Below are 26,141 nucleotides of genomic sequence, written 5' to 3'. Positions count from 1 at the left end.
TAAAAAAGTCAGGAACACATTTTCTGTAACGGCATTTATTTTAACACCTCAATAATAACACACAAAGGGTCAATCAAGCATTGTACTGTAACATTGTAAATGACATCATAATGAAACAAATGACCTTTAGAAAAGTGAGTGAGTTGTGTGTGCATTATCGCTCTCCTGCTTTAAAAGAGCATCCTCCTTGGTGCCATGTCTTTGAAAATTCTGATGACCTCACTGTGGTTTATCTGGATGCCTTTCTCTATGGCAAGCAGGAGAAGGTCAGAGAGTCGTTCTTCTCCACACAGACTTCTTAGTGTTTGATGATTTTCAGTTTTGAAAATGATCTCTCCACAGAAGCAGTTGTCACTGGCAATGTTGCATATATCTGTATCATCTTCACAGAGGTTGGAAAGATCAGCTGACGTTATGTCAGTTAGTTTATTATTATGGGTAGTTGAGCTTGTTAAGCAGACGGGCAGTTGGCTAATTTAGGCACGGTTGTTAAGCACTGCACGAGACAGGCTACTTCACAACAGAGACAAATAAATGCACCGTGTGGCTTGGCAACTGAGGCTTATGAACAATACACTTGATTCATTTACGTCAGTCAGGGTGGAGATGCCTGTGGGCTGTGCAGCTGCTGCCACTCGTGTGTCTGCACCTCGTGTTCACGTTATGAGATGGGGCGGGGCGACTCACGGCACGGCATGGCACGGCACGGGTTGTGTGTGTGTGTTCCTCTGTATGTGCGTCTGTGAGTGTGTTTAATGTTTAAATTTTGATTGAAATGTTTAAATTGAGATGCGGAGGGCACCTGCTTGATACTGAGGGCAAGGGACAGGTGCTCTAGCACCACCTGGTGTCTGTCTGTGCATGCACGCCACTGTGCTGAGTGATGAAGGACATCAAGCCTGTTAAAGGGCACACTTAGGGGCCCTTAAGGATAAATACCGGTGGAGACCAAAGTTATAGAAGTTGTACTTTCACCACTGTACTTAATACAGTCACTGCCTGGGATCATCGTGTACTAGCACAATGCGATCTTGAATTTTTAACTCGCACACTCTAAAAAAAATGCCTGGAACCCTGCACTATAATGTCACAGTGAAGTTGACCTTTTACCTTTTGGATTTAAAATGCTGTCACACAAAGCACTGTGAAAGTTTTTAATTGACAGCTCTTGCAAACATATTTATTAACATAGCCAATAATATGTTGAATGTGCGACAGTGTCTATTCAAGATAAATCAAATAAGCAAACAATTCAGTCCGATAATTTTAGTGAAATAACACAAGCTGTAAAGTGACAGTTTGTAATTAGTGGGCCAGATAACTGCAAATATTACAAGAATCATTCATATTGTCATACAAGCACCAATATCATTTTTATTTCAGCATTCCTGGTAAAGGTTTAGAAGTCCGTCCTGCAGACATCAGACAAAAACAAACATATGTCTGTGTTCATATATACTTCCAACTACAGTAAAATCTTTTTTCAAATTCTGTTAATTCACAGTAGCAGCTCATCAATTCACAGTGTTTTACAGTCCCAACAGTAACAGTAAGTGTAGAATACCTTTGTTTCATTCAAACTTCATTTAATTCAAAGACATTTGGTATTCGATTAGGATTTGAATTATCAAGACTTAGATTCACTGATGCTTTCGGCTGCCATAATAGAATTGTGAGGTGTCGAAATGCATGCAACAATGTTAATATCATCAAAATTGAATAACTTAGTTTAAAGAAATTCAAAACAATCCAAAATGATGACATTGTCGGCCATCTTGAAAAATGGCTGTGATTTAGAACTTTGGCAAGGATAACATTGTTTTCTGAATAGGTTGTTGTTAGGAGTTATTATATTGCACACTTCACTAACAAGCACAGATAATACAGGTCACACACATTCATGGCTTTGATAAAGGTGTTAGGAGTTGACCCAGATTTACTTGCTTGCTGCTTGCAAACCTGTTGCCCTCGGCGTCACTGGCTGTTTCTGGAAGCTCTTTGTTTCTGGTCTCAGGAAGCAGGAGGCCGAGAGCTCCGCTGATGATGGTGAAGCTGCTGAGGATGGAGATGGGTATGGCCCAGTGGTACACAGATAACATGTTCAGCAGTGGAGCCACTATAGAGCCTGCTCTCCCTGCCATGGATCCTAAAGCTGTTGCTGATTGTCTGAAAAAGGGAGGTCATATAGGACATTACCTCTCTTATTAGTTATTTGCTTTATTTGCACATCATCTTTCACACTTCTCTTGAAAACTCTCACCAACAGACACCAGAATACAAACTGTGAACACCTACCTAACCGATGTCGGAAACAACTCCTGCATATAGACAGCACAAACAGAAGCCATAAATATCATGCAGACACGTGATGCGACAGCTAAACATGTCGAAGCAATGGCATAACCTGAAGGGGAACAAAAGAAAAGAAATTTAGAGGTGGAAAACAAAATTGAAATAGTAATTTTCCTAACCAAACCTAAAGGTTTACTTTCAGGAACAGCCAGGATCAGCATGGAACAGAGTCCTCCAATCAGAAGGACTGCTGTGAATAATATTTTTCTCCCCAAAATCTCCAATAGCCACATGGAGAGTAAAAGAGCAGGTACTTCAAAAACACCAAAAAGGAGCTGTGTCACAAATATGCTCAAGCCCAGGCTTGCCATGTCAAAATATAGGGAGTAGATGGAAAGGTTCAGTGAAAACCTATATAAAAAAAGACAATCTGATTAGTCATCTGGAAGTCATGCATTTACATCAAAACCAGAAAGCTGTTGCTTAAGATTTATGATGAATCTGCAGCATCTGACTATTAGCAATATGATTAAGTGCAATGAAGATATTACAAGTACTTGTACAAACCTTAAAACGACTACAAATGATACATTTTACTATTATACAATATTTCCCATTCTTTCAGACTTACCATGCCAGTGACACAATAAAGAAATATCTGGCCAGTAGTCGTGATCCAAAAATCAATTTAATGCCGCCGTCATTCACAGTGTTGGTCACTTTAATCTGCGGCAGAAATACTGGTTAATGTGGCATCCTCTTTAAAATCCTGAGTTTTGAGTAACTTGACAGACAAATGTTGTCCAAGCAGTTTTAAAGGAAAATGAATGTAGCAGCCATTAAATCACATTTACAACACTGATACCATGCAAGGAATACTGAAGTAAAGCCTGAAGTAAATGCAAAGAAACACTTAATGAATAATAATCACTATTTTTAGTCTTTAGTTAAACAGAAGTATTACTATCAAAAACAGACAGATCATAAATAAATGTAAAACAGACACAAATTGTACATGAATAAATGGGCAATGAAATAAATAAATAAATAGATCAAATAATGTTCTGCCAAGATCATCACCAACAATGAATCTTAATATATAATTTTGGGATGCAATAAAGAGAAATTAAGTTAAAATATTATACATGTCATAGACAATGTGCTTGAAGACTCGTTCCTAAAATGCTGCAGTGGTTCAGTACCTCTTCCAGCAGAGAGTCTGGGATGGGACGTTTATTAATGGCTGCTGCTTTGATGATGAGCTTTTTAGCCTCTTCTGTCCTCCCTCTGTTTAACAGCCACCTGGCTGACTCTGGAATGAACCTGAAAGAGAATATGACACTTCCAGTTGTCTGTAATTTACAAAACAAAACAAACAACAGGCAAAGACAAAGAAAAAGAACACAATGCTCACCATATGTAAACAACAGTCAAGACAAGGGGAGTTGCTGAGATTAGTTGAGCCAGTCTCCACTTTCGGACGCCATAGATCAAACCAGCGAGGACGCACTGTCCGATTGCACCAAATAGCTGAGCCACACCTACTCCCCATGATCTTTTGGATGCCCCGATCCATTCAGTGGCTGTAATGACCAAAGTATAAGACTAGTTACCTTTATATTACATTAACATGGTGGCATAGAAAAAGAAAAACAACCACTTGAAGAGTTAGTGTTAGGGATAGGTTTCAATGTTAAACACTTTAACTGGACATTGAAATTTGGCAGTCCACATCTCGGTGTTTTTAAATCAGACATGTTAAGTGAGGGGTAAATCTGAGTAAGAACTTGAAGACAGAACACATGCCCTTCAGGTCACAACATGCCAATCACAAGGTAGTCCCGCCTTAAAGCATACCCTGCATTATTGTCCATTTTACTCTAAATGGAGCCATAATTTACTAAATAAAGACTATGCTGCATTAAACCATACCTCAAATTAGCAACTGCGACCATAAACTCGTGAGGAAAATGTTTACTGAGGTAACAAATCAAGTCAGAAGCAGGTGTATTTCCTCCTAGACTTCCTTTCAATTGGACCGCTGTGCAACCAAGGAAGTTGCCCTCTGCTGGATGTTAGAAAGAATGCAGATTTAAAGCATTTTCACATTATTTTTCAGACCCGGAGGCTACGTCCATCTTTTATATACAGTCTGTGGGTTCAATTGGCTTGTAAACTATTTTCAAAACTCCATTTATGCATTTTGGCCCATTGTGGAAGAGTAACTGAAATGATTTATTTATGCAAAATATTAAAAAAATATGAATACATACTTAGTACAATACAGTTGACTCGATATCCTCCAGTTCCAACTCCAACTAAAAACTGGGAAACTAAATATAAATAGACATTGGGGCATAGGGCTGTTGTCACAATGAATACCAACAACATAACTGTTGGAATTTGAATTGCTCGTTTGCGACCGAACCTGCAAAGAAAAACAAAAACCAGATGAAAACCACAATGATGAAGTATAGATAGACTGGGTAAACCAAAAACAAAAAAAAATGACAGAATTAGCTTTAACCATGAGCTACAGTTGAGTATAGGCCCAATTTCATCTATGCTAAGGATGTCTTGAATGAATGCACATGATATATAAAATACCTAACCAATTCAACACAACAGCGTTTAATAAAACTGCATTTTCAGATATATGCATTCATGGATACATGCCTGAAATATTTCAAGATTTTGGTAAAAACCATACAACCGGGACCAGCACTGATCTGTGAAGTGATTTTGCAAAGCTTCCGCAAACTTTCATTGCCATCATGTGTTTCACACTGACCTAAAAAGCATTTACATACCTGGTCAGGTTTATTGGAAAAGGATCAGTTGTAAAATAGTGATTATATTCTGTCCTGTGAAACAAACACCTCAGAGTGACTCTCTTCTTTTTATGGTCACAATTAGTTGATAAAGAAACGTTGTTACCTTTGAGCAGTGTTGGGCTAACTGACTCCCAGTCTTTAAGCTAAAATGCTGCTGGCCGTATAGCTTCATGTTTACCATTCAGAAGTGGTAACCAACCTTCAGGATTACAGCAAATACGCATATTTGTCATATATATGTCAGTTGAGTTATAAAACATATTCACATTGAATTTAGACACAGTCAGCTGTGAGATGATGAATTCAAGCAGACATAACTTGGACTGCACCATATTTGTATTGCTTTCTGGCCTATAGTATGAATTGTTATAAATTGCATATTGATTAAAATATATCAAATCCTATACAGAAAAAATAAGTATATCTTTGTTATAGACTGAAACACATAATTCTTGACTGAAATACACTTACGAATCAGCAGCAGGTCCAAAAATGAGGAAACCAAGAACCATTCCAGCCATAAACACTGTTTGTAACACTTGCACCATGTTACCCCGACCACAGACCAGATCAAACTGTAAAGATTTTAAATAGAAAAAAAAGTTCAACTGAAGGTCATAATTAACTGAGAAACAATGTCAGTTTGTCAACACTTACATCAGTGACTATGGTGGCTTCATACAGCGTGTTTCCATACACCCATCCATTCAGACACCTGGTGGTCTCATTGAGTCCATTTTCTCTGATGGCATCGATGTCCCAGTCCACAGGGACGAACATCTGACACCTGCTGAAGCTCCCGTCCTCCTCCCGAGGCAGAGTCAGGTTCAGCTGCTCCTCTGTGGTCAGATTAGGACCAGCACTGAGGATCCAGTCTGTGTTACAGTGTCGCTCTGGATCGAACTCGACAAAAAGTAAACTTGCAACTGCAAAAGACTGAATTATATTTGGAAAGCAAAGTGCAAACAGATTTATCTGCTGGAATAATCCAAATTCTCCAATGTTCCTCAGAACCTCTCCAAAGTCTGCCATCTTGATGTTAGTTACCTGGTTAATGCCTGTTTCAAGAGACTGCTCCACAGGTTTTGACAATATCCAGGCAATAAAAGTTAATCAGTTTCCAGAGGCTCATCCTGAGTAGTGATTGCCAAACATGGGCCTGACCTTTCTGTCTTTAATTTAACCACAGAATGTTATCTAAATGACATCCTCCAGTACATCTAATTGTATCTCTACATCTCTTCAAAAGTCTCTTTATGAAGTTGTTGTCAAAATCAATGCATAAATACACATTACCTAAAAGATCAAAATGTGTTGGTTAGTAGAAACTAAATCTTCCCACAAACTGCAAAGTTGGAGTTGCAGCAGCTCTGTGTTTTCAAGAATTTGAGAGATTGACAGCAGTCTTTGGGTTAAGCACTAAACTATGCTAGAAAAGAATGAAGTGTTAGCATTAAAGTGCTGTCTGAGCTTAGGTGTCTGGAAAAGCTTCCAATCAACACTGCAAAGTCTGAGTTGGCATGATTTTAATCGCAGCTCGGTACTTGAAAGAATCTTAAAGATTGGCCTTGACCTAGATTCTAATGTGACCTTCATTCATCACATCTCACTATGGTTTTTACAGAGGACATTGAGCCCAACTTTTACACTTTGAGCTACAGCAGTTCAGCTGAGGGTACAAGTTAGTCATTAATTCAGTCAATCAATCATTCATCCTTACAGCCTCGGAGCTGTGTTCTTCCATCAGTCAGTAAAGTTGCAGTTTATGTCCTTGTCTGTACAGATGCATACAATGTATATAATGATTACTTTGGAGGAATTAATTAAAAGGAATATAATGAATGTTTTGATGAATTAGAAATCATCGGGATGCTGACACACATATCTTCAGTTTGTCAAATGAATAAAATTTGATTTGTGATATAAGGATGTAAAAATATAATGAGACATCAACCTTACTCACTAAGCACCTGTGCTGGCATGGAATCCCTGGCAAAAATATGATGAGCAGATGTAAACAGAGGAGGTTGACAGTCTGTCATGGTGGCGTCAGATGAACATCCTGCTGCTGAACGTCAGTAAATCCAAGGGGCTGATGGTGGACTTTGGGAGAAGCCAGCAGAGGATGAACAGATCACTTGTAGAGATTGTGTGCAGCTTCAAATACCTGGCAGTGCACATCTCTGAGGATCTGTCACAGACAAAGCACATACAACCTGTATCACCTCAGACAGTTTGACGAAATTCAAAGTATCTCTGAAGATTCTGAGGACATTTTACCCTTGAGTGGTGGAGAACGCTTTGACTGGAAACATCATCCACAGACATTACTCTCTCGCAGCCGCTCATATGGTAACCTCTAGATCATGCTAAAAACACAAAAGAAATTATTGAGCGCGGCAATTAAACCTAATTATCATTTTCCTAGCAGAGCTTGTACTGGTCAACTTACCACGGAGATCGGACACAGCAGACTGAGACTGCAATGTGGGGGCACACAGCCCAAGTCTGTAGGGGCCCAGAAGAGTGCGCCCATGCCACATCCGGTCACCGTGGGAACCAAATACACACGTGGACAAAACTGTTGGTACCCCTCGGTTAATGAAAGAAAAACCCACAATGGTCATAGAAATAATTTGAATCTGACAAAAGTAAGAATAAATAAAAATTCTATGAAAATTAACCAATGAAAATCAGACATTGCTTTTGAACCATGGTTTAACAGAATTATTTTAAAAAAATAAACTCATGAAACAGGTGTGGACAAAAATGATGGTACCTTAACTTAATATATTGTTGCACAACCTTTTGAGGCAATCACTGCAATCAAACCACGCGTAACTGTAACTGTTAATGAGACTTCTGCCATCATTTTTGCCCAGGCCTGTTTCATGAGCTTATTTTTTAAAAATAATTCTGTTGAACCACGGTTCAAAAGCAATGTCTGATTTTCATTGGTTAATTTTCATAGAATTTTTATTTATTATTACTTTTGTCAGATTCAAATTATTTCTGTGACCATTGTGGGTTTTTCTTTCATTAACCGAGGGGTACCAACAATTTTGTCCACGTGTATATGTAATATGTGATAAGTGATGGCAAGTGGAATCATTAACTCCGCTACACCTACAGGGCGTATGATGGGACTGACAGTTCTGACACCATTATACTTTTCTAAATCTATTGGCCAGATCATGACATCAGGTTATCATATTTCACTCCTAGATCTCACTTCACAAAGGACCTCAGGTTATCATTAAGTCATCTACAGAGAACATGCCCAGACATTTTCAGACTTTGCCCTATTGAGACATATTTCATGCATTTTATACCATTAGGTATTGTTATGTTTCTGATACACCTCTTTTAAAGGTTATATTGCTTTAAGTTTACACCATTATGTTTTGAACACTCCACATTTCATTTTTCTACAAAGCATGTGAATGTCTTCACACCAACAATACATGTTTTACTTTATCATCTTCCAGCTGCGTGTGTGTGCCCCCCACAGACACACAATACCATCACAACATCAGTGATTACTAGAACCTTCATCATTATGTGTTTTACACATATGTTTTAACTCTGGTCTTCAGTTTAATAGCATTTGCCGTAATTATGTCATCTTTTACTTATAGCACATCGTACTCAGAAAAGATTACACTACAATATCTGTGCTTTGGAGACTTACGACACTTCCTCAAATGTTATGGAGGTGACTGGTATCGAGATAAAACTTAAACCCAGTAGTATGTTTGCAACACACAACGCCTTCATAACACAGAACAATACACACACAACACTGTGATCTTTTAAAAAAATGTTATTTGATACATACTAGAAGAAAATAGTTCTCTGAAAACAGAAATAATATTGGATGTGCTACACTACCTATTCAAAATAGGAAAACTAAGTATGCGGTAAACAGTTTGATAAAATAATTGAAGTGACACAACAAAGTCTGTTAGGTAACAATTTGCGATGCAAATTTTTACACTTCTTGAGATTGCAGCAACATCTCACACATTAAAAATGCATTATTTATTTTGTAACACATTTCATTGTCTTTTATTTTAAATCACTGCCAACTAATTATTACTTTTTTCTGTGATGCAAACTGAGAGCTGCTGTGTGTCTGTGACTCAGAAAAAGTACCAAGACAGCGAGTTCATGCTGCCCAAAGACTGATTATTGCTGCTATTGTCAGCACCGTGGAGAAGGACTAAAAGTCTGACAGAAGAAGTGAAGCAAGTGGTAATAAAAATTAATGTTTCACTCAGATGCTTGTTACCTTGTTTGAGCATCAGTGTGGTTTGGATTTGGAGTTGATTAACTGGAAGGTGGCAACACAAAAACAAACTAAGTGTCCACAACTGAAAGCATGACAGTCAGTTTCACGGCAGTGTTCAGAGGACAGTTTGATCCGTGGGGAGTACAAGTGGAAATTTGAGCATTTCAGAGGATTCAGTGCAGTCATCAAAACAAAGAAACCATAAATATCAGCACTTTTCATAAAGATAGAGTGGAGGCAGTTGCTTGAGCATTACAGACGGGTTGACTTGGCTTCTGGAGATTTATTTGATTTACTTTGCTTCTTCAGGGTAGCCTTGCTTCTGTGGAGAAAATGGAACAGAGGGATGTTCATGTTAGTGCAGATGGAAAGAACCAGTGAATGTGTGCATTTTATTCAGATCTTTCTTTTTTAAACTGATGCAAAAATTCATGCTGAAACTCAGCTGACAGGTAATTTTTTGATTAAGTTTATCTCAAAAAATATTTGGTATATCAAACTAAAAAAAACTTTGCAAATGTCTTTCTTATAAATATCGAAATTTTATGCTAGAAACATTTCAGGTAATTCAGAGATGGTCTAGTTGAAACTGGTGTAAAAACTGCATGATTTCAGATGAATTACTCCCTGAAGAAATCTCTAGCTCCTGCTGCCTCAGTGTCACTGAATGGCCAGGATGTACAGAGTTCTTCACTGAGTGAAGAACTCTGTACAGCCTGGCCATCAGCTGTTTCACCTGCTGCCCTCTAGTGGGCGCTAAAGGATCATTAACACTCAAACAGTTTGTTTCCCAGTTCCATTTGTGCACTGAATTTAACCAAGCAAGGAATGGCTTCTTACATGGAGTCATCTATTAATAAGAAGACATTTTCATTCAAACTTGTTCAAAAATCACATTTACTTCTAGTGCAATAATTCTAGTGCAAAAAGCGACATTCCTACAAAATGACACTACCTCTTTTGTTCGATGTTAACATTTATTCCATGATTAATCTGTTTAGTTATTGGGTTTGTTCTGTTGTTTGTTTTGATGTTTCTTTTTGTCTGCGTGTCGCTTAATGCACAAATTAGTAGTCACGCTCCTAATTTCACAGCATTCTGCACAATAAAATGATGATAAAGACTTTGTATTCTGACATACTATACATATATCCTTCAGTTTTACTTTCTCAACAAACTTTCTGGCTTTAATGAGCTCATCATTTGCTTTGACCACTCTGAGTATTTAGGTTGTTTTAATAAAAAAGAATACGACCAAATGACTAAAACCTAATAGACTGAGGCATCTGGTCCATCTTGAAGTTGTTCCGTTTGAGAATATGTTGTTTTTGCACACCAGTTAGAACCAGCTAACATTTGGTCTATGTAATGTAACGTGCAGCAGCAAAACTTCTGAAGTTGTTTTATTGCACACTTTACAACCAGGTACCAATTTATAGACCAGACTGGGTCAAAGCTTTGAAGTTGTATACTTATACTACTGTTCAAAAGTTTGGGGTCAGCCAGACAATTTCATGTTTTCCATGAAAACTCACACTTTTATTCATGTGCTAACATAATTGCACAAGGTTTTTCTAATCATCAATGAACCTTTCAACACCATTAACTAACACAATGTAGCATTAGAACACAGGAGTGATGGTTGCTGGAAATGTTCCTCTGTACCCCTATGGAGATATTCCATTAAAAATCAGCCGTTTCCAGCTAGAACAGTCATTTACCATATTGACAATGTCTAGACTGGATTTCTGATTCATTTAATGTTGTCTTCATTGAAAAAAAATGCTTTTCTTTCAACAATAAGGACATTTCTAAGTAACCCCAAACTTCTGAACGGTAGAGTACCTGTTGCTCTCGGCCTCGTCAGTTGAATCCGGAAGCTCTTTTCTTCTGGTCTCAGGGAGCACGAAGCCGAGAGCTCCGCTGACCAGAGTCAGGGTGCTGTAGACGACGATGGGAATGACCCAGTGGTACATGGCCAACATGTTAAGCAGCGGAGCCAGCAGCCCACCGGCTCTGCTGGCAATGGAGCCCAAACCGGAGGCTGTTTGCCTGAAACAGAAACATACAACAGAGGATTTATTTGTTGTCTTAGCAGATATGCAGCAGTTTCTGACTAAATGACTAAACCTAATTCATTGTAATAAGTAATGTATAAATAGTGAAATAGTGATCGTTTTGCCCTGGACCACTGTGTTTCTTTTTTATGCCTTTGAATAGAGATGTTTAATGTCGGTCAAAACTAGCAACCAGGTTGAACACATAAAGAAGAATGTGGCACTTCATCCTTAAGTCAACAAACATAAATCACACCTCCAGCTAAAGTGTTGGTGCCTGTTAAAGATATCATAGCCAATCAGAAACAGGTAAGAAGCTATATGACTAATCATAAACCTTTTTGTTTTGGCTACAACCTTGGTCCATTACCATTATTCTGTGTTCTACTCTTCTATGTTTGGTTTGGCATGTGAAATAAATTTAACTTCCTACTCCTATCTTAGAGTGTCCTTTACACAACAATAACAACAAAAGGAAAACTTAAAAAAATAAGGAGGACAATATTGGAGAGAGGAAAATAGTTATAAAAAAACAGGAAGAAAATATGGCTTTTCTTTCATATCCAGTAGAGGGCAGCAGAGGACACATTCAGGATCTCTTCAGTTAACAATAATTTACTATTTGGAATATCATTCAGTGTTTCAATGAACCGGAAGTTCACCCTAAGTCAAAAATAACGGCATTAATATCAATTTTCTCTTTTAACTGTAATACATGTAAGACACAAATGAAACTAATATATTGGTTTTACATATTTTGTCTTCTTTCTCTTTCTCATATAAAATAGTTGGAAAAAAATTGATGTAGGTCTTAGAAATCTTTTTTGTTGTTTCATTTTTTAGGCCTTACTGCAATTATAGACGAGATGAAATTGGAAAATATGAAGTACATGTGTGCTGTTTTGTTTGTGACATATTTAGATGTGATATTTCGCATTTGTTATTATTGTTTGATTGGGTTTGAAAAACAGAAACAAGTATTCAATCACTATATTTTAATTGGTACTTGCACTCACAGCTGGTGTATTGAAAAAAACAAACAAACACAGCAACTGCAAATTTTATCCTTCATTACGGTGAACTGCAAAGACGCCGCTTACCGGAATGATGTTGGAAACAGCTCCTGAACATAAACGTTGCATATAGATGCTGCCCAGTTGGTGAAAAAACGCCCAGCAGTTGCTAATATGGTGACAGCAACAGCATCACCTGAACACAGAGTAACAGCATGACAGAAAAAGGAAAAAACACAGACCACAGAATGACAATCTACAGAGGGGCTTTGATGCTACAAAAAATGTCAATGTTACTTTACAAAAAGCTAATTTTTCTCAGTCTTGATGCTTCTCTACTGTTGCAAAAATGAGGAAAAACACCACAAACAGCTATAAGGAGAAACTGCCCAACACTGCTTTCCACATTTAAATCATCAATGCATCTCATGGCTTTGGGTTTGGTAGAGTGTCCATACAAACTATAGTCTTTGAGAAACAGTTTCTACTCATGGTCCATCAGACCCCTGAACTCCAAACACCTGTCTACCTGAATGCACAATGTCACTTTGTGCTGCTTTGTGCAATTTCCTGACATATTTATTCTTTTTTAATGGTTCTTATTCCATTTCATTTACCTCCCATTGTATACATCAGGCCTCCTTTGCATATGTTGTCATTTTTAATATTATTTTGTTATATATGTACATTTGATTTTATTATTTAATGTTGATATTTTATTTCTTATTGCTTGTTATTGTGAACCATCCAGCGGAAGCTATTTATATTTTCGTCATGCCATGTATGATGACAATAAAGCCACTCTATTCTATACTATACTATTCTATTCTTTCAAGAGATTGAATCAAAGTGATTATGGGGATGTCTTGCCATTCGGTGGCCATCTTGGTAGTGCTCCTGGGCAGTTATTTCGAGCTAACAAGACCACGTTTCTCTTTAAATGAATGGGTCAATGGCAACAAATCACGTGATTTTTGTAATAGGACCCTCCGCGAGCTCGTCACCAGAGTACCACCATCTGAAGAGTTTTACCTTGAGGAACAGCTAAGATTAAGATGCACATTAATCCTCCGATCAGAATCGTCGAAATGAATGACACTTTCCTCCCCACTGCTTCCAACAGCCAAATGCTCATAATATGAGCCGGAAGTTCAGTCAGGCCAAACATGGCCTGCGTCATGAACACGTCCAGTCCGAGCTTCCCCACGTTGAAAGAAAGGCAGTAGTAGGTAACATTCAGGGAGAACCTGGAAAAACAAGGAACAGTCACGCAAACGCAAAAAATATTACTGAAGTACAAATGGTAGAATTTCATATTCCGTTAGCATCGCATCATTTTGTATTATAAAAGGTAACTTACCATGCAAAAATTACGGTAAAGAAATACTTCCTAAGCACAGGTGATTGGATAAGAATTATCGCGCCTCCCTTTGTCTTAGTTTCTTTGACAACAATCTGTAATGTACAGGAGTGGACACAACATCATGCTAACATTTGCTTATGTTAGCAAATCATGTAATCCAACAGCCTTGCAAAAGTAAATTTAAATCCTTAAATTGCAGAACAGTTCGACTGATTGTAGCCCAGTTTATTGCAACCAGTACAACGTCCACGTCCGTATTAGGCTACATTTCGACACTGCAGTCACTTTCTTTTAAAATAGTCATTCATTGCTGATATTCATCTTGTGTTTAGTATTATCACGATCTGTAATTATTCTTTCAAGTCTTGTTACAAAGGCAAAAAACCCCATGTTTCATGTGATACCTTTTCCAGCATAGATTTGGAAACAGCGCGCTTGTTTATGGCTGCCGCTTTGGTAATCAGCTGGTTGGCCTCGTTTATCCTTCCTCTGTTCAACAACCACCTGGCCGACTCTGGAATAAACCTGTCCAAAATGCCCACGTCTCAATAATCTGTGATTTTCCAGTAAATCATGCCAGAAGTGATAGAAAGTGTTGATACTCACCATATGTAAATTGCGACCACTGCTAGCAGAGATGCAGTGACAAACTGGGCCAGTCTCCAGTCTCTGACGAGGTAGATCAGACCAGCGAGGGCCATCTGTCCGACTGCAGCGAATAACTGAGGCAGACATGCTCCCCATGATCGTTTGGACACCCCGATCCATTCAGTGGCTAAAAACAGCAATTCAACAGTTAGTTTTCAGTTCAGTAACGTCTCTGCTGCTGGTCAAGAGTCATAGAGGCCTGAAATTGTCAAAATCTGAACAAATATTATAGAAATATACGAGCTTTGAACTTTTCCTTCACTTGGAGAAAAACGTTTTTGCACGCTTGGATGAAACACTGATACACAATGAAACGCCAGATAGTTGTAATTTTCTCTGTAGCATAGACAAATTTCAGAATATTTATATTACATTTCAGGCCATGGACTCCACAATGTTGCTATTTTTGGTCCATCCACTGGGCAAGAAAAGCACCTTAGCTAGTTTGGGTTCAATCAAGAATATCAGTGCTGTAAGCATAAAAGTTTGTTATTAGGTAATTATTTATCCACCATTGCAGTCATATGGGAATAAAGATGATAGCTTGGGAGTTTTATTAAAGGAAGGTAATGAAGCATTATACCCAGTATAATGGCGTTCATTCGAAATCCCCCATAGCCAATTCCTGCCATGAACTGGGAAGCCAAATATAAGTAGAAGTTGGGACATAGTCCAGTGGTTAAACAAAATATGACCATCAGAACGACTGGGACCTGAGTCGCTCGTTTACGACCAAACCTGGAACAGATGAGACAACTCAAGTCAGTTGGGACACCACGAGACAAACACACTGCTACTGCTACTTTATAACACTCTACTTTTCTTAAATAGACAATAAAAAGTAATGATGTTGTGTACTAAAGTTTTACTCCTTTATTTTCCAAGATAACCCATTTTCAACACATTTTCTCGCACACTAAAATTTGAGGCCATGATTGAGCAACGATATCTCAGGAACTGTTCAAGAGAAAAGACAGAATTTTTGATGCTGAACTTGCAATTTTGGACAAGTAGATCAGATGTTATAAAATACTGAAATGTCCAATGTTTGAGCACAGATTAGCAAAGAAAAAAAAGATAATACAGGAGTCAATTGGTTATATTTTCTGAACCACATATGGTTGCATGCCACAGTGGACAATATTACATAATATAATAAAACAAAACAAAACATGGATACTTGGCCAGAGTCCAGATGTGACTTTGGTCTTGAAGGCCAGGTTTATTCTAAATGGAACACAAAGCTGTTGACACATTTTGATCCTATATAGCAGTTTCCATAACGAACATGAGAATAAATTCACCACCAAAGTCAAAGTTCACGTAAGTACATCAGAGTCCCATTTCCCACTAAAGGAATGTCACTGTCCCAACAGATCTGTGTATTTGGCTGTGGTTCTATTATGCTCATGTCACCCTAATGTAGGACTAATTCCCAAAGAAGTTACACAAAACTACATAACATTTCTCCTCCAAACAAAAGTTTAGTCCCACATAGTAAAGTCTGTAAATTATTTATATTTTGTGGACCATTTTGAAACTCCAGAAGTCTATTGGACTTGGATCAAGCCATCTGGCAATACTTTTACAACTGCCATACCTGCTCAATCAGTTACCAAAGTTCACTGAAATTAACTTAGTTAACTAGTATTTCACATTAAATATAAACATTTTGTATGTTTTGTGTTACTGTAACATTCAACTACAAACGGTTCAGAAAATTTCACTAGTTGACATTTTTTGTTTATGTGCTCAAAGATTGGACTTTCCACAGCAGCTTCAATTCTTTTCATATTTCAAAAAACCTATAATCAGACATTATTTGATCTATTTGCCCAGTATTGCAGATTCCAAATGCATGGCACTATGTTTAATAGTTCTTGATATACTGTCACTAAAACACAGCATGAATGTGTTTATAAATATCCATACTGTAAAGTTCAGGGAAATCACAGATGGACAGAAATTGCTGTAAGAATCAGATGATTTAAGTTGTGGTGAATCAGCACAGAATGAACAACACATATTGTGTATTGTTACAGTTACACTTACGATTCAGCAAATGGTCCAAATAAGAGACATCCAACAAGGATACCAGCCATAAACAATGTCTGTGCCACTTCCAGGAAATTTGCGTGTTCACAAACTAGATCAAACTGTGGAACAAATAATCCAAACTGTTATTAAAAGTGGCATAATTTAATGGTAGCATCACAAATGACCAGAAGACAGACTTACATCAGTGACTATGGTGGCTTCATACAGCATGTTTCCATACACCCATCCATTCAGACACCTGGTGGTCTCATTGAGTCCATTTTCTCTGATGGCATCGATGTCCCAGTCCACAGGGACGAACATCTGACACCTGCTGAAGCTCCCATCTTCCTCCTGAGGCAGAGTCAGGTTCAGCTGCTCCTCTATGGTCAGATTAGGACCAGCACTGAGGATCCAGTCTGTGTTACAGTGTCGCTCTGGATCGGACTCGACAAAAAACACGCTGGCAAAATGAAAAGGGAGAATAAAATTTGGGAAGCAAAGAGCAAACAGGGTAATCTTCTGAAATAATCCAAAATCTCCGATACTACGGAGAACCTCTCCAAAATCAGCCATGTTCGGGGCACTGACTTCCACTTTGGAGATGCTGCCAGAGGATGACCTTTAAACAATATGTCCATTAATGTTTAAACCCAGGACTGTGTGCTTCAGGAAGGATGAGGCAGCACTTAAATTGATATGTCTTGTTAGAAAGAGCTGCTTTAATGATGATTTAACCAGATATGTCACTTTTTAGCTTTCACAATGTAATATCTGTAGAACATTTTCATGCTTTGGCCTGAAGCCCAGAGTTAAACTCATGTCAGCACGTGTTGCTCAGCAACCTTCAGTCTTGCAAAATATTATATAACAATTAAATTATTTTTAAAAATAATTTAACACTGAAGCAAACCTTGTATAGCAAGTGAGAATGGGCATAGCTGAGCCTTTGCAGACAGTGTACCACATGTCTTTGCTTATCTACTGTTGATGTTTCAATGACTTTTACAGTATGCTGACTTATGAAATCTTTCCCTCGGAACTGTTACGTGAGATTCAAATGCGTTATGTCACTGTAAGTCATCGTGACTACAGAGAAGCAGTTATTCAGCAAACTGCACCTTGTAAAGCTGTGGTTCCCAACCTTTTCTATTGGATTTACTGCCACAGGCCTGTCAGACACTCAACCACCTCCAGGGACGTGCACAAGGCCCGGTGGAAGTTGCCCAAGTAACACATTATTTGAGGTTTTTGGCTGGCTTGCCCCTCTGGAAGAAAATATAAGCCTCATTTTGCTGTTTTGACTACATAAATATGTTAAATTAAATTGGCAAATAACCCAAATTGTTATTACTTTTTGATTGGCACTTTCTTACACAGCTAAATGAATGTGAAGTCGGCCTTTTCTCTGAGAAGAACTGTTAAAAGTTGGAGGTAGGCAAATAATAACTGAGTAAAAACCAACATTTCAATCATTAATAAATACTCAGAATATGATATCTGTGCACAGTGTTGTGAATTAGTTTCATTTTTTAACATAATTAAAAAGAAAGAGCTTTTCTACAGGGGATCAAGTACAATACTTCTAAAAGCTCTTGTGATGTATGGCATGGAAGATCAGAAAATATGTTCATGTAGACCAATATGACATTCTGCAGCTGTAACTGTATACTAGATACAACCAACTCCAGTGTAATTCCTTGACTTCACCAGGAATTGTTGAATCAAGACACTGTCAGTATCCAGTCCATTAAATCTCCGCTGCTACACTAAGTTGGATTAATGAATTTTTCTGCAGTGAGAGATGAAAGTTGATGGTTCAGTCTGATGTTGAGGATTAAGAGGATTGGAATTGTTGAACCGGAAAAACGAAACAAAACAAAACAATACACACATGAACACACACATATATCAAAAGCTGAGGTTCTATGATGAACAAGCAACTTTGAATCTGTAATATCTTCTCCACTTATCATTACACTTGTAACAGAGTTTCTCTATTCTCTCCTTTTTTTAATAAAAATTGCAAAAGTGCAAGGGATCTTTATCATCCACCTTAATTAATTTGCTTCAAGGTCTTTTTCACAATCTTGTAACTTGACTCTATCAGTCTATTTTCATCTTGTTTCGTTCATCTTTACGGCAGGCAGCACTGATCTATTTCCTTGCTCAAACTGAACTTTTTCTCCCCAGTTCTTGGGTATAGTGTGGGAACCACTTCTCTCTAGCAAGGCTGAGATCCAGAAGGATGATATATGCAGTGAACTGCACACATAACATACATAACCTACCATAGTAAACAGAAAATGGAGGTTATCTGGCAGTAAAGCGTTTCACAACTTCTTATCAGCTGGGAAAGTGTTGCTGAAGGCCGCCACTCTTTTGAAAACAAAAACATTTTCCGAGTGAAAACCCGTCATATGCAGTTGTTGTTTTTGGGTGAATTTTTAACTGATTATATGGGTCACGTTTGCTTTTGCCGTCACTTCAACTTTCCTTTTTTTTGGACCGCTGTTCACTTAAGTTGTCTCATTCATCCATTCATGGAATCGGTTGGTAGAGTAAAATACTATTCAGTGTTCAGCAATGACACCAGAAGACACCAACATTTGACTCAGAGACAGCAAACAATGAAGGTATAACTGGTTATTTTACTTACTATTGTACAGCTAAAGTTAATCCCAACAAAAACATCTGTAAACAACAGTGTTCCCACTAGAGTCTAGTGGAATTATTACTGCCGTTTTCAGTCATGTTGAAATCGCTTCCTGCTGCCTTGTTGGGCCCCATCCTATAAAAAAACACAACGTAATGCGTTAGACATGACATATTGCATTTATACTTTTACTGTATCTTAATTACTACTTGTGCCTTCATATGCAGTATAGTTACACATGGAAACACCCAAGAGTTTCAATAACAGACTGGTAAATGTGCACATGAACAATGCAGGTGTCAAACTTTCAAGAACTACAATTACAGCCTTGAACATCTTCTACTAGTGGTATCTTATTTTCTTACTCATTTTAATTTGTATTTTTTCTAGACACTTTACACACTTAAGACTCTTGACACACTGTGACACTTCACACAAGCACTTGTAGAAACTTGCATTTTGTACTTTGTATTCTGACTAACCTCTGTGTAAATGTGTATATTCTACTAACCTTTGTTTATTGCTTGTTGTACTCTGGCAAAAATAATTTCCTCCAGGATGAATAAAGCAGATCTTATCTTATCTATCTTAGCTACGTCACAGTTTAGATCTATGCATGTCCAAGTTCTTGCGCTATACAAAGTGAAGATTTTGAGGGAATTTAGAAAGTGGGCAGGCAAGGTTAGTGTCACCAGTTTCAAATAAGGAATACAGTCATAAAATCCTCCTCTCTTCCTGAGTTCTGGAGTTGAATGATGTCCAGAAGATTCTCTGCAGAACAGCATGATGTCACTGAGAGACTGAAACCGTCATCGTTTCAGCATTTTATCCTATTAGACATTTGTGTAAAATCTTGTCATAACTGGCACATGAATTCTTGAGTTATGGCCACCAAACTTGAATCAGCTCATCACTGAGTCCACAAGAATTTTTACACCAAATTTGAGGAAATTCCCTCAAAGCGTTCAAGAGGTATCACATGAAGATGAACAGACAAAAACACAAAATGCTGAAGACCATCATAACCACATGCAAAAACAGCTGTAGCAAATGAATAAGGAAAAAAGACAGGGTTTGGACATATTGGTATTATTACACATTTTTGTAAATATGTCCTTATTTCTGGATTTATTGCTTTCCAGACTTATATTTGTAACTCTGTCATGATTTAGCGTTTTAGATGAAACATATTATTTCTTCTCCTACACAACCACTCAAAAGTTTGAACACTCCTTCTCCTTCAATGGTTTTAATTTAATTTTTTACATTGTAGATTAATACCGAAGACATCAAAACTATAAAAGAATACATAAAGAATTATGTTGTAAACAAAAAAATTTTAATATTCAGTATTAATCTACAAAGTAGAAAATAACAAATAAATAAAAAGCATTGAACGAGAAGATTTGTCCAAACTTTTGACTGGCAGTGTATATTTGTAACTTTGTCATGATTTTCAGTTTTAGATTAAACATATTATTTCTTCTTCCATATATTGTATTTGCTGCCTTGGTGACAGGCTGCTACATATTATTGCCAATGCAAAGATAAATAAAGTTGTACTGACCTGAATTGAACTGAATTGGACTGAACTGAACTGAATTGAATGAACAAAGGATGTATTTGTGACACATACTGGGTGAATATGGTACTTCTGTTCAAATGTAACAATCTCAGTGTAAGTTGTAGTTGTATGGGCTGCCTGTGCCCGACTATTTCTTGGCTGAATACAGTAAAATCCCATTAGTGAGTTCAAGTGGTGCCTGTAGGTTTTGCTTTTTCTTTACATTTGGACATAAGAAGTTGAAACCCCCCATTTTATTCCTCTCTGTTTTCTTTTCTGTGTCATGCTAGACTTTAGAAACAGAATTGCTCCTAGTAGAGCAACTAGAAAATTTGATTCTTGTAGAACATCAGTGCATTCAAACACTTTTTTAGTTTTAGAAGACTGCACAATATCCATATTTTCTACATATAGAAGAACCATGTACAAGATCAATATTTGCTACACTTAGAGGACATCGTTTTACTTATTACTATTGTTGTATTTGTGTTTTACTATATTGTGTACTATTGTATATTTCTTGTCCATTAAATTTTTTTACTCAAGCCCTCATTTTTGTAATATTTTTATTTTTGCTGCTGTAACTGTGGAATAAATAATGTATCATCATCATCATCATCTGAAAAATTGCAAAGTCTGCACCAAAGGAAGTTAATCTCTCCCACAGAAAACACCACTCATTACCTGTCTAAAACGTCTTGTTTAAAGTCGAGGTTTTTATTTCCTTCACTGATCTACATCACCTTGTAACACATTTGCATAACGCCTGCATATAGTGGCTGTTTTGGCCTCAAACTATAGTTGGGGTTGCAGTATAAAACCACTGTTGCCAATCAGAGCAGACTTGGCTTTTTAGGGTCGAGGCCTTAACGTGACAGGAAAAATAATGTGCTTTTGGAACATAAAGCATGTAAACACAAGCTTAACCCTAAAATACAATTAAAAATATGCCTGATATGGGCTCTTTAACTTTTACGTGTTTCTAATTTTATGCTAAGCTAAGTGTGTCTTAGTTGGAATTTAATATTTTATTGGTAATCATTACAGCAGTGCAGATCCTCTCACCTAACTCTCAGGCAAGACAATGATTACATGTGGGTTTTTTTTTTGATGTGTTGAACTTTTAAAGTCTTCTTCTGAAGTATTTTTATGTACTAACAGCTTCAGAGTATTGACTGTAATCACTTTTATAGCCTTTTTTATTGGACAAATTTTGAGAAGACCCAGGGTTAAAATGAATCTAATGCACAAATAAGCTCCACTACATTTATATCAGAGCAGATAATTTCCCCTTTTGCTTTCCTGTGAATTAAAACCCTATATTGCTACCATCCTTCAGTAAGTGGATAGAGGATAATTTTGTTGTAAAATGCTTACCCGTTGACATCACTAGTTGAATCAGGAAGCTCTTTTTTCCTGGTCTCAGGAAGCAGACAGCTGAAAACTCCACTGAACACTGTCAGGACGCTGAAGACAACGATGGGTATTGACCAGTGGTAGACGGCCAACATGTTGAGTGGTGGAGACAGCAGCCCTGCCACTCTGTAAGCTATGGAGGCCAGGCCAACAGCTGTTTGCCTAAAAGAGACGACAACTCAATTCACCTGCACACATACAGTATAAATGTACATAACTTCTGTATAATTACATATTTCGTGTTGTTTTATTTTGCACACCTGACAGAAGTGGGAAACAACTCCTGAATGTAGACCATACATACTGAAAACGCCCAGTTCAGGAGAAACTTCCCTGTGGTTACAAGGATTGTGATCACCACGGCGTTGTCTGGAATCACAATTTAAACGAAATTTAGAAAACTTGCTGCCACTCAGATAGATGTATCCTAAAGAAGTGAATGTTAAAGGCAGTAAAATCACCTTGAGGGAAAGCCAGGGTTAAGAGGCAAACGAAACCACCCGCCAGAAGTGTGGATATCAGGGACTTTTTTCGCCCCAAGAGCTCCAGAAACAAGATACAGAGAAGATGTGCAGGCATCTCTGAGATCCCAAACACAAACTGAACCAGGAAGATGCTCAGACCGAACTTTCCCACATTCAGAATAAGGGAGCAGTATCCAAGATTCACACAGCACCTTAATATTGCAAAACAGGGAAAATTAAATTCAAGTAAATTAAGCGGAAAAGTACAGTTCAACCCATGCGTCACTCACCAGGCAAAAGATATAATGAATAAACGTTTGGTCAGGACTGCAGACTTGAAAATTTCTTTGATTCCTCCGCTTTGGACTTTTTGTTCCCTTTCTACCTGAAGAACAAATGGATTGTTAGAATACAGAAAGCACAAATTAACAGATTTGTATCACAAATTAGGCAGCAGTTATGTTTATACTGAGAAAAGGTGACTGGGCTTTTGCAGCCCAGGCTCTGAAAAAGTCTCCAGCTTCACATTAAACCCCACCACTGACAATTCTACATTAAAATGAACAACTTTACTCTTAATTCTAGCTCCTCGTGAAGCTACCCTAGTCATGTCCACTCTTAGGTTCGTTTTATCATCCTGATGTTTTGCATCAACTGCCTTTCTGCTTTTACTCAGGTTGCACTTTGGATTCTTTCTTTTGCTTTTTAGCTTTACATCTTTTTCATCTTGCCAGTATCTTTGCTGTCCTCTTCATATAGTCATCTCAAGTTTTTTGATAATATTTTCACTCCCTCTTTGTACTCACATGCCACTATTACATGGCTTGTACTTTACATCTTCTCTCTCCCATCTTTCCTGTGGCTTTCTGCAACGGTACAAAGGTGTGATTCTGGAGCCGCATGTTTTGCATCAGAAACCTGCCCAGTGTTCATTGTGTTTTAATGTTTTGTCTATTTCTCTCTGCATTCTTTTATCTCTCTCCCTCCACCCTCACCCCAACTGGTCGAGGCTGGCGTCGATCCTCCCTGAGCCTGGTTCTGCTGCAGATTGCTTTCTGTTAAAATTCTTCCTCTATAGTGTCTTCAAGTACTTGCTTCAGCGGAAATCTCTGGATTTCTTGATAATATTAATCCTTTGATGCGCAACATGGGTCAAAAGTGACCCAAATCCAATGGAAAATGGGCCTCTCCTGGCCCACACTGCACATCAAAGGGTTAAAGGGTCTTAACATTAAATTATTCAAGTCAGTTTTTAATGTTAATCTCATTTCTCTGTGAAACACAGCTTTGCGTTGCTTTAAATGTGCTACTTGACTACAACATCTCTGACAAAGACTTGCTTTTCCATGGTCGACCCATACTTTTTTCAGTTGGACCCTATAACCCCTTAGAAATGCGCTCAGCTGATTCAACACCACCCACCAAGTTCCAAAGGTTCTCACTGCAATTTATTTTAAAGTGAAGACTGTTTATTACGCCGTAATGCTTGCATTAGTTTCCACTAATACTGCTATAACTATAAAAGGCAAGACGTACTTTCAGTCACGTATTTCCCATTCATTAGTATACCATGTACTACATGTGACCTTCTATTCTTTACTTATTCCCACCATTCAGCTATTACCTTAATCCCAACAGAGCACTTTGCTCTCAGGCTGACCTGTGGTTCCCAGAGTTTCCAGAAACTGAATGGGAATTAGAGCCTCAGTTATCAGGCTGCTCTGTTGTAAAATCAGCTCCCAGTTTGGGTTCAGGAGGCAGACACACTCTCTGCTAATAAGATCTGGTGCAAAACTTCCCACTTTGATAAAGCTTACACTTAGGACTGCCTAGGATCACTTGAACCATCCCTTAGTTATGCTGCTGTAGGTCTAGACTGCCGGGAGAATTCCCATGATTCACTGAGCTCCTCTTCTCTAGTCTCCTCCATCTCCCTCCATACAATTCTATGCCCCCACTGCACATCACTAACTCTTATCTCCCCCACAGTTTGTGCTTTCTCCCCTTGGCTGATATCTCTGGATCTAGAGTTACTTGTTTCTGATCAGCAGTTTCAGTGTTTATCTCTCTCTACTTTACGCTCACCCCAAACAGCCAAGACAGATCCCTGAGCCTGCTTCTGGAGATGCTTTTTCCTTCCTGGTAAAGGGGAGTTGTTGCCAAATGCTTGGATTTCTCTAAGGGTTTGTTGAGTTTCTCTGTGCAAGTTTTGTGAAGTCGTCACCTTACGATGTGAAATACTCTGAGATGACAGATGGCTGAACTGACTTGAATTACTTTCAGAAATGTCTTTTTTGAGCCATTTTTTAAAAATACTTTTAAATGAAAGTAAGATTGTTTGCATGAACAACAACCTGCTTTAAGGCCAACTAGCCTGCTAGTTTGGTCCACAAAAGATGAAGAAGTGTGACCCAATGATCTTTCATCAATCTCACTCACTTTTAAGCTTGTATTTGGTGTTAACTGGCAAATTTAAGCTTGATAATATGTTCAATTAAGGAAGTGGACATGATAAATATATCAGCATGTAGGCATCGCCATTGTGATCCTACTGATGCTTATAGCTCAAACTAAAGCATCACTGAGCTGCTAAGTCCTGTTTTCTGAGGGATCATTATTTGGTCTAATGTAATTAGGACTGAATGCAATTTACCTCATCCATCACATTCTCTGGGATTTCCTTTTTATTGATTGCTGCAACTTTATATATCAACTTTTTAGCTTCTTCGGTTCTTCCCTGTCCCAGCAGCCACCTGGCAGATTCAGGAATCCACCTTAAAATGGGTCATAATCCAAATGATCAAGATGTTAATCATCCAAATTAGAAACTGAGCAACCAGCTAGTTAATCTTATATTCCCTGAACAAACTGTAAGCCAGCTGCTTTGGTTTCTCATTAAGTGAAGTAGCACAGGATCTTTTACACCAAGGTAGACATAGCTCAACTGGATTTGACCAGACAGGACTAAATGTGTTAATGTCCAAACACAGCACTGTAAATATGTTACCGTGGAACCAACAGTGGGTTTATATAAATCAATATACAACACTTACCACATGTACAAGAATACACAGGCCTCTGCTCCTGCCAGGACATACTGCACTTTTCTCCAGTCACGAATAGCATAGACCAGACAGGCCATGGCACTCTGTCCCAGACCTTGAAACATCTGGCTCACACAGCTGGCAATGGACCTTTTGGAGGCCCCAATCCACTCTGTGGCTACAAACAGAAACGAAACACCAAAATCACTGCATGGCTAAACATAGCAACCTCCTCTGGAAATACCTGGGCAGAGATGTTCAACAGAAGTCCTACCTAACACAGTGGAGTTCATCCTGTATCCTCCAAGTGCAGCCGCAGCTATGAACTGTGTCACTAAGTAAACGTAGAAGTTTGGAGACACACCAACTACTATGACAAATATCACCATGAGGACGGCTGGCAACAGCGTGGATCTCCTGCGGCCGAACCTGAAGTTTGGAGAGTGAGTGACAGTGAAAATG

At 38.1% G+C, this 26,141-nt stretch overlaps 3 protein-coding genes and 1 long non-coding RNA gene across 5 annotated transcripts in view; 1 reads left to right on the top strand and 3 right to left on the bottom strand.

Moving 5' to 3' along the window:
- Positions 1 to 1,140: 1,140 nt before the first annotated feature.
- Positions 1,141 to 7,755, bottom strand: LOC111577999 (solute carrier family 22 member 13-like). 2 transcript variants are annotated; one of them, XM_055014700.1, is made up of 11 exons: positions 7,407 to 7,755; positions 7,090 to 7,317; positions 5,784 to 5,965; positions 5,598 to 5,701; positions 4,566 to 4,720; positions 3,707 to 3,875; positions 3,495 to 3,615; positions 2,924 to 3,018; positions 2,489 to 2,703; positions 2,296 to 2,404; positions 1,141 to 2,166 (listed from the first exon to the last, which is right to left on the bottom strand). In XM_055014700.1, the coding sequence occupies exons 2-11, from the start codon at positions 7,166 to 7,168 to the stop codon at positions 1,899 to 1,901; spliced, it is 1,497 nt and encodes a 498-aa protein (XP_054870675.1). In that variant the 5' UTR covers positions 7,169 to 7,317; positions 7,407 to 7,755; the 3' UTR covers positions 1,141 to 1,898. The 2 variants fall into 2 exon arrangements, with proteins under 2 accessions (XP_054870675.1, XP_023140324.2); XM_023284556.3 differs by having other exon boundaries at positions 5,784 to 7,317; positions 7,407 to 7,495; positions 7,579 to 7,755.
- Positions 7,756 to 8,931: 1,176 nt separating this feature from the next.
- On the bottom strand, positions 8,932 to 17,899 carry LOC111577997 (solute carrier family 22 member 13). Its single transcript, XM_023284554.3, has 10 exons — positions 16,737 to 17,899; positions 16,551 to 16,654; positions 15,082 to 15,236; positions 14,457 to 14,625; positions 14,255 to 14,375; positions 13,848 to 13,942; positions 13,520 to 13,734; positions 12,575 to 12,683; positions 11,263 to 11,469; positions 8,932 to 9,739 (listed from the first exon to the last, which is right to left on the bottom strand). Exons 1-10 carry the CDS (start codon positions 17,109 to 17,111, stop codon positions 9,670 to 9,672), a joined length of 1,620 nt encoding a protein of 539 aa, XP_023140322.2. The 5' UTR covers positions 17,112 to 17,899; the 3' UTR covers positions 8,932 to 9,669.
- LOC129347223 (solute carrier family 22 member 13-like) overlaps positions 16,860 to 26,141 on the bottom strand; it is a 10,041-nt gene continuing 759 nt past the window's right edge. The window contains exons 3-11 of the mRNA XM_023284555.3: positions 25,954 to 26,108; positions 25,689 to 25,857; positions 25,289 to 25,409; positions 22,926 to 23,020; positions 22,633 to 22,847; positions 22,432 to 22,540; positions 22,133 to 22,333; positions 19,195 to 19,326; positions 16,860 to 16,998 (exon numbers count right to left, since the gene is read on the bottom strand). Of these exons, the coding sequence (XP_023140323.2) occupies positions 19,251 to 19,326; positions 22,133 to 22,333; positions 22,432 to 22,540; positions 22,633 to 22,847; positions 22,926 to 23,020; positions 25,289 to 25,409; positions 25,689 to 25,857; positions 25,954 to 26,108 (1,141 nt within the window). The 3' untranslated portion in view covers positions 16,860 to 16,998; positions 19,195 to 19,250. The remainder of the gene's footprint in view (positions 16,999 to 19,194; positions 19,327 to 22,132; positions 22,334 to 22,431; positions 22,541 to 22,632; positions 22,848 to 22,925; positions 23,021 to 25,288; positions 25,410 to 25,688; positions 25,858 to 25,953; positions 26,109 to 26,141) is intronic.
- LOC129349895 (uncharacterized) overlaps positions 25,983 to 26,141 on the top strand; it is a 3,796-nt gene continuing 3,637 nt past the window's right edge. Inside the window, exon 1 of the long non-coding RNA XR_008603079.1 lies at positions 25,983 to 26,122. This is a non-coding gene — a long non-coding RNA (uncharacterized LOC129349895). The remainder of the gene's footprint in view (positions 26,123 to 26,141) is intronic.

Source organism: Amphiprion ocellaris, chromosome 10, assembly GCF_022539595.1.
Source record: "Amphiprion ocellaris isolate individual 3 ecotype Okinawa chromosome 10, ASM2253959v1, whole genome shotgun sequence".
NCBI lineage: Eukaryota > Metazoa > Chordata > Actinopteri > Pomacentridae > Amphiprion > Amphiprion ocellaris.
This window is presented reverse-complemented; position numbering and strand designations above follow the sequence as displayed.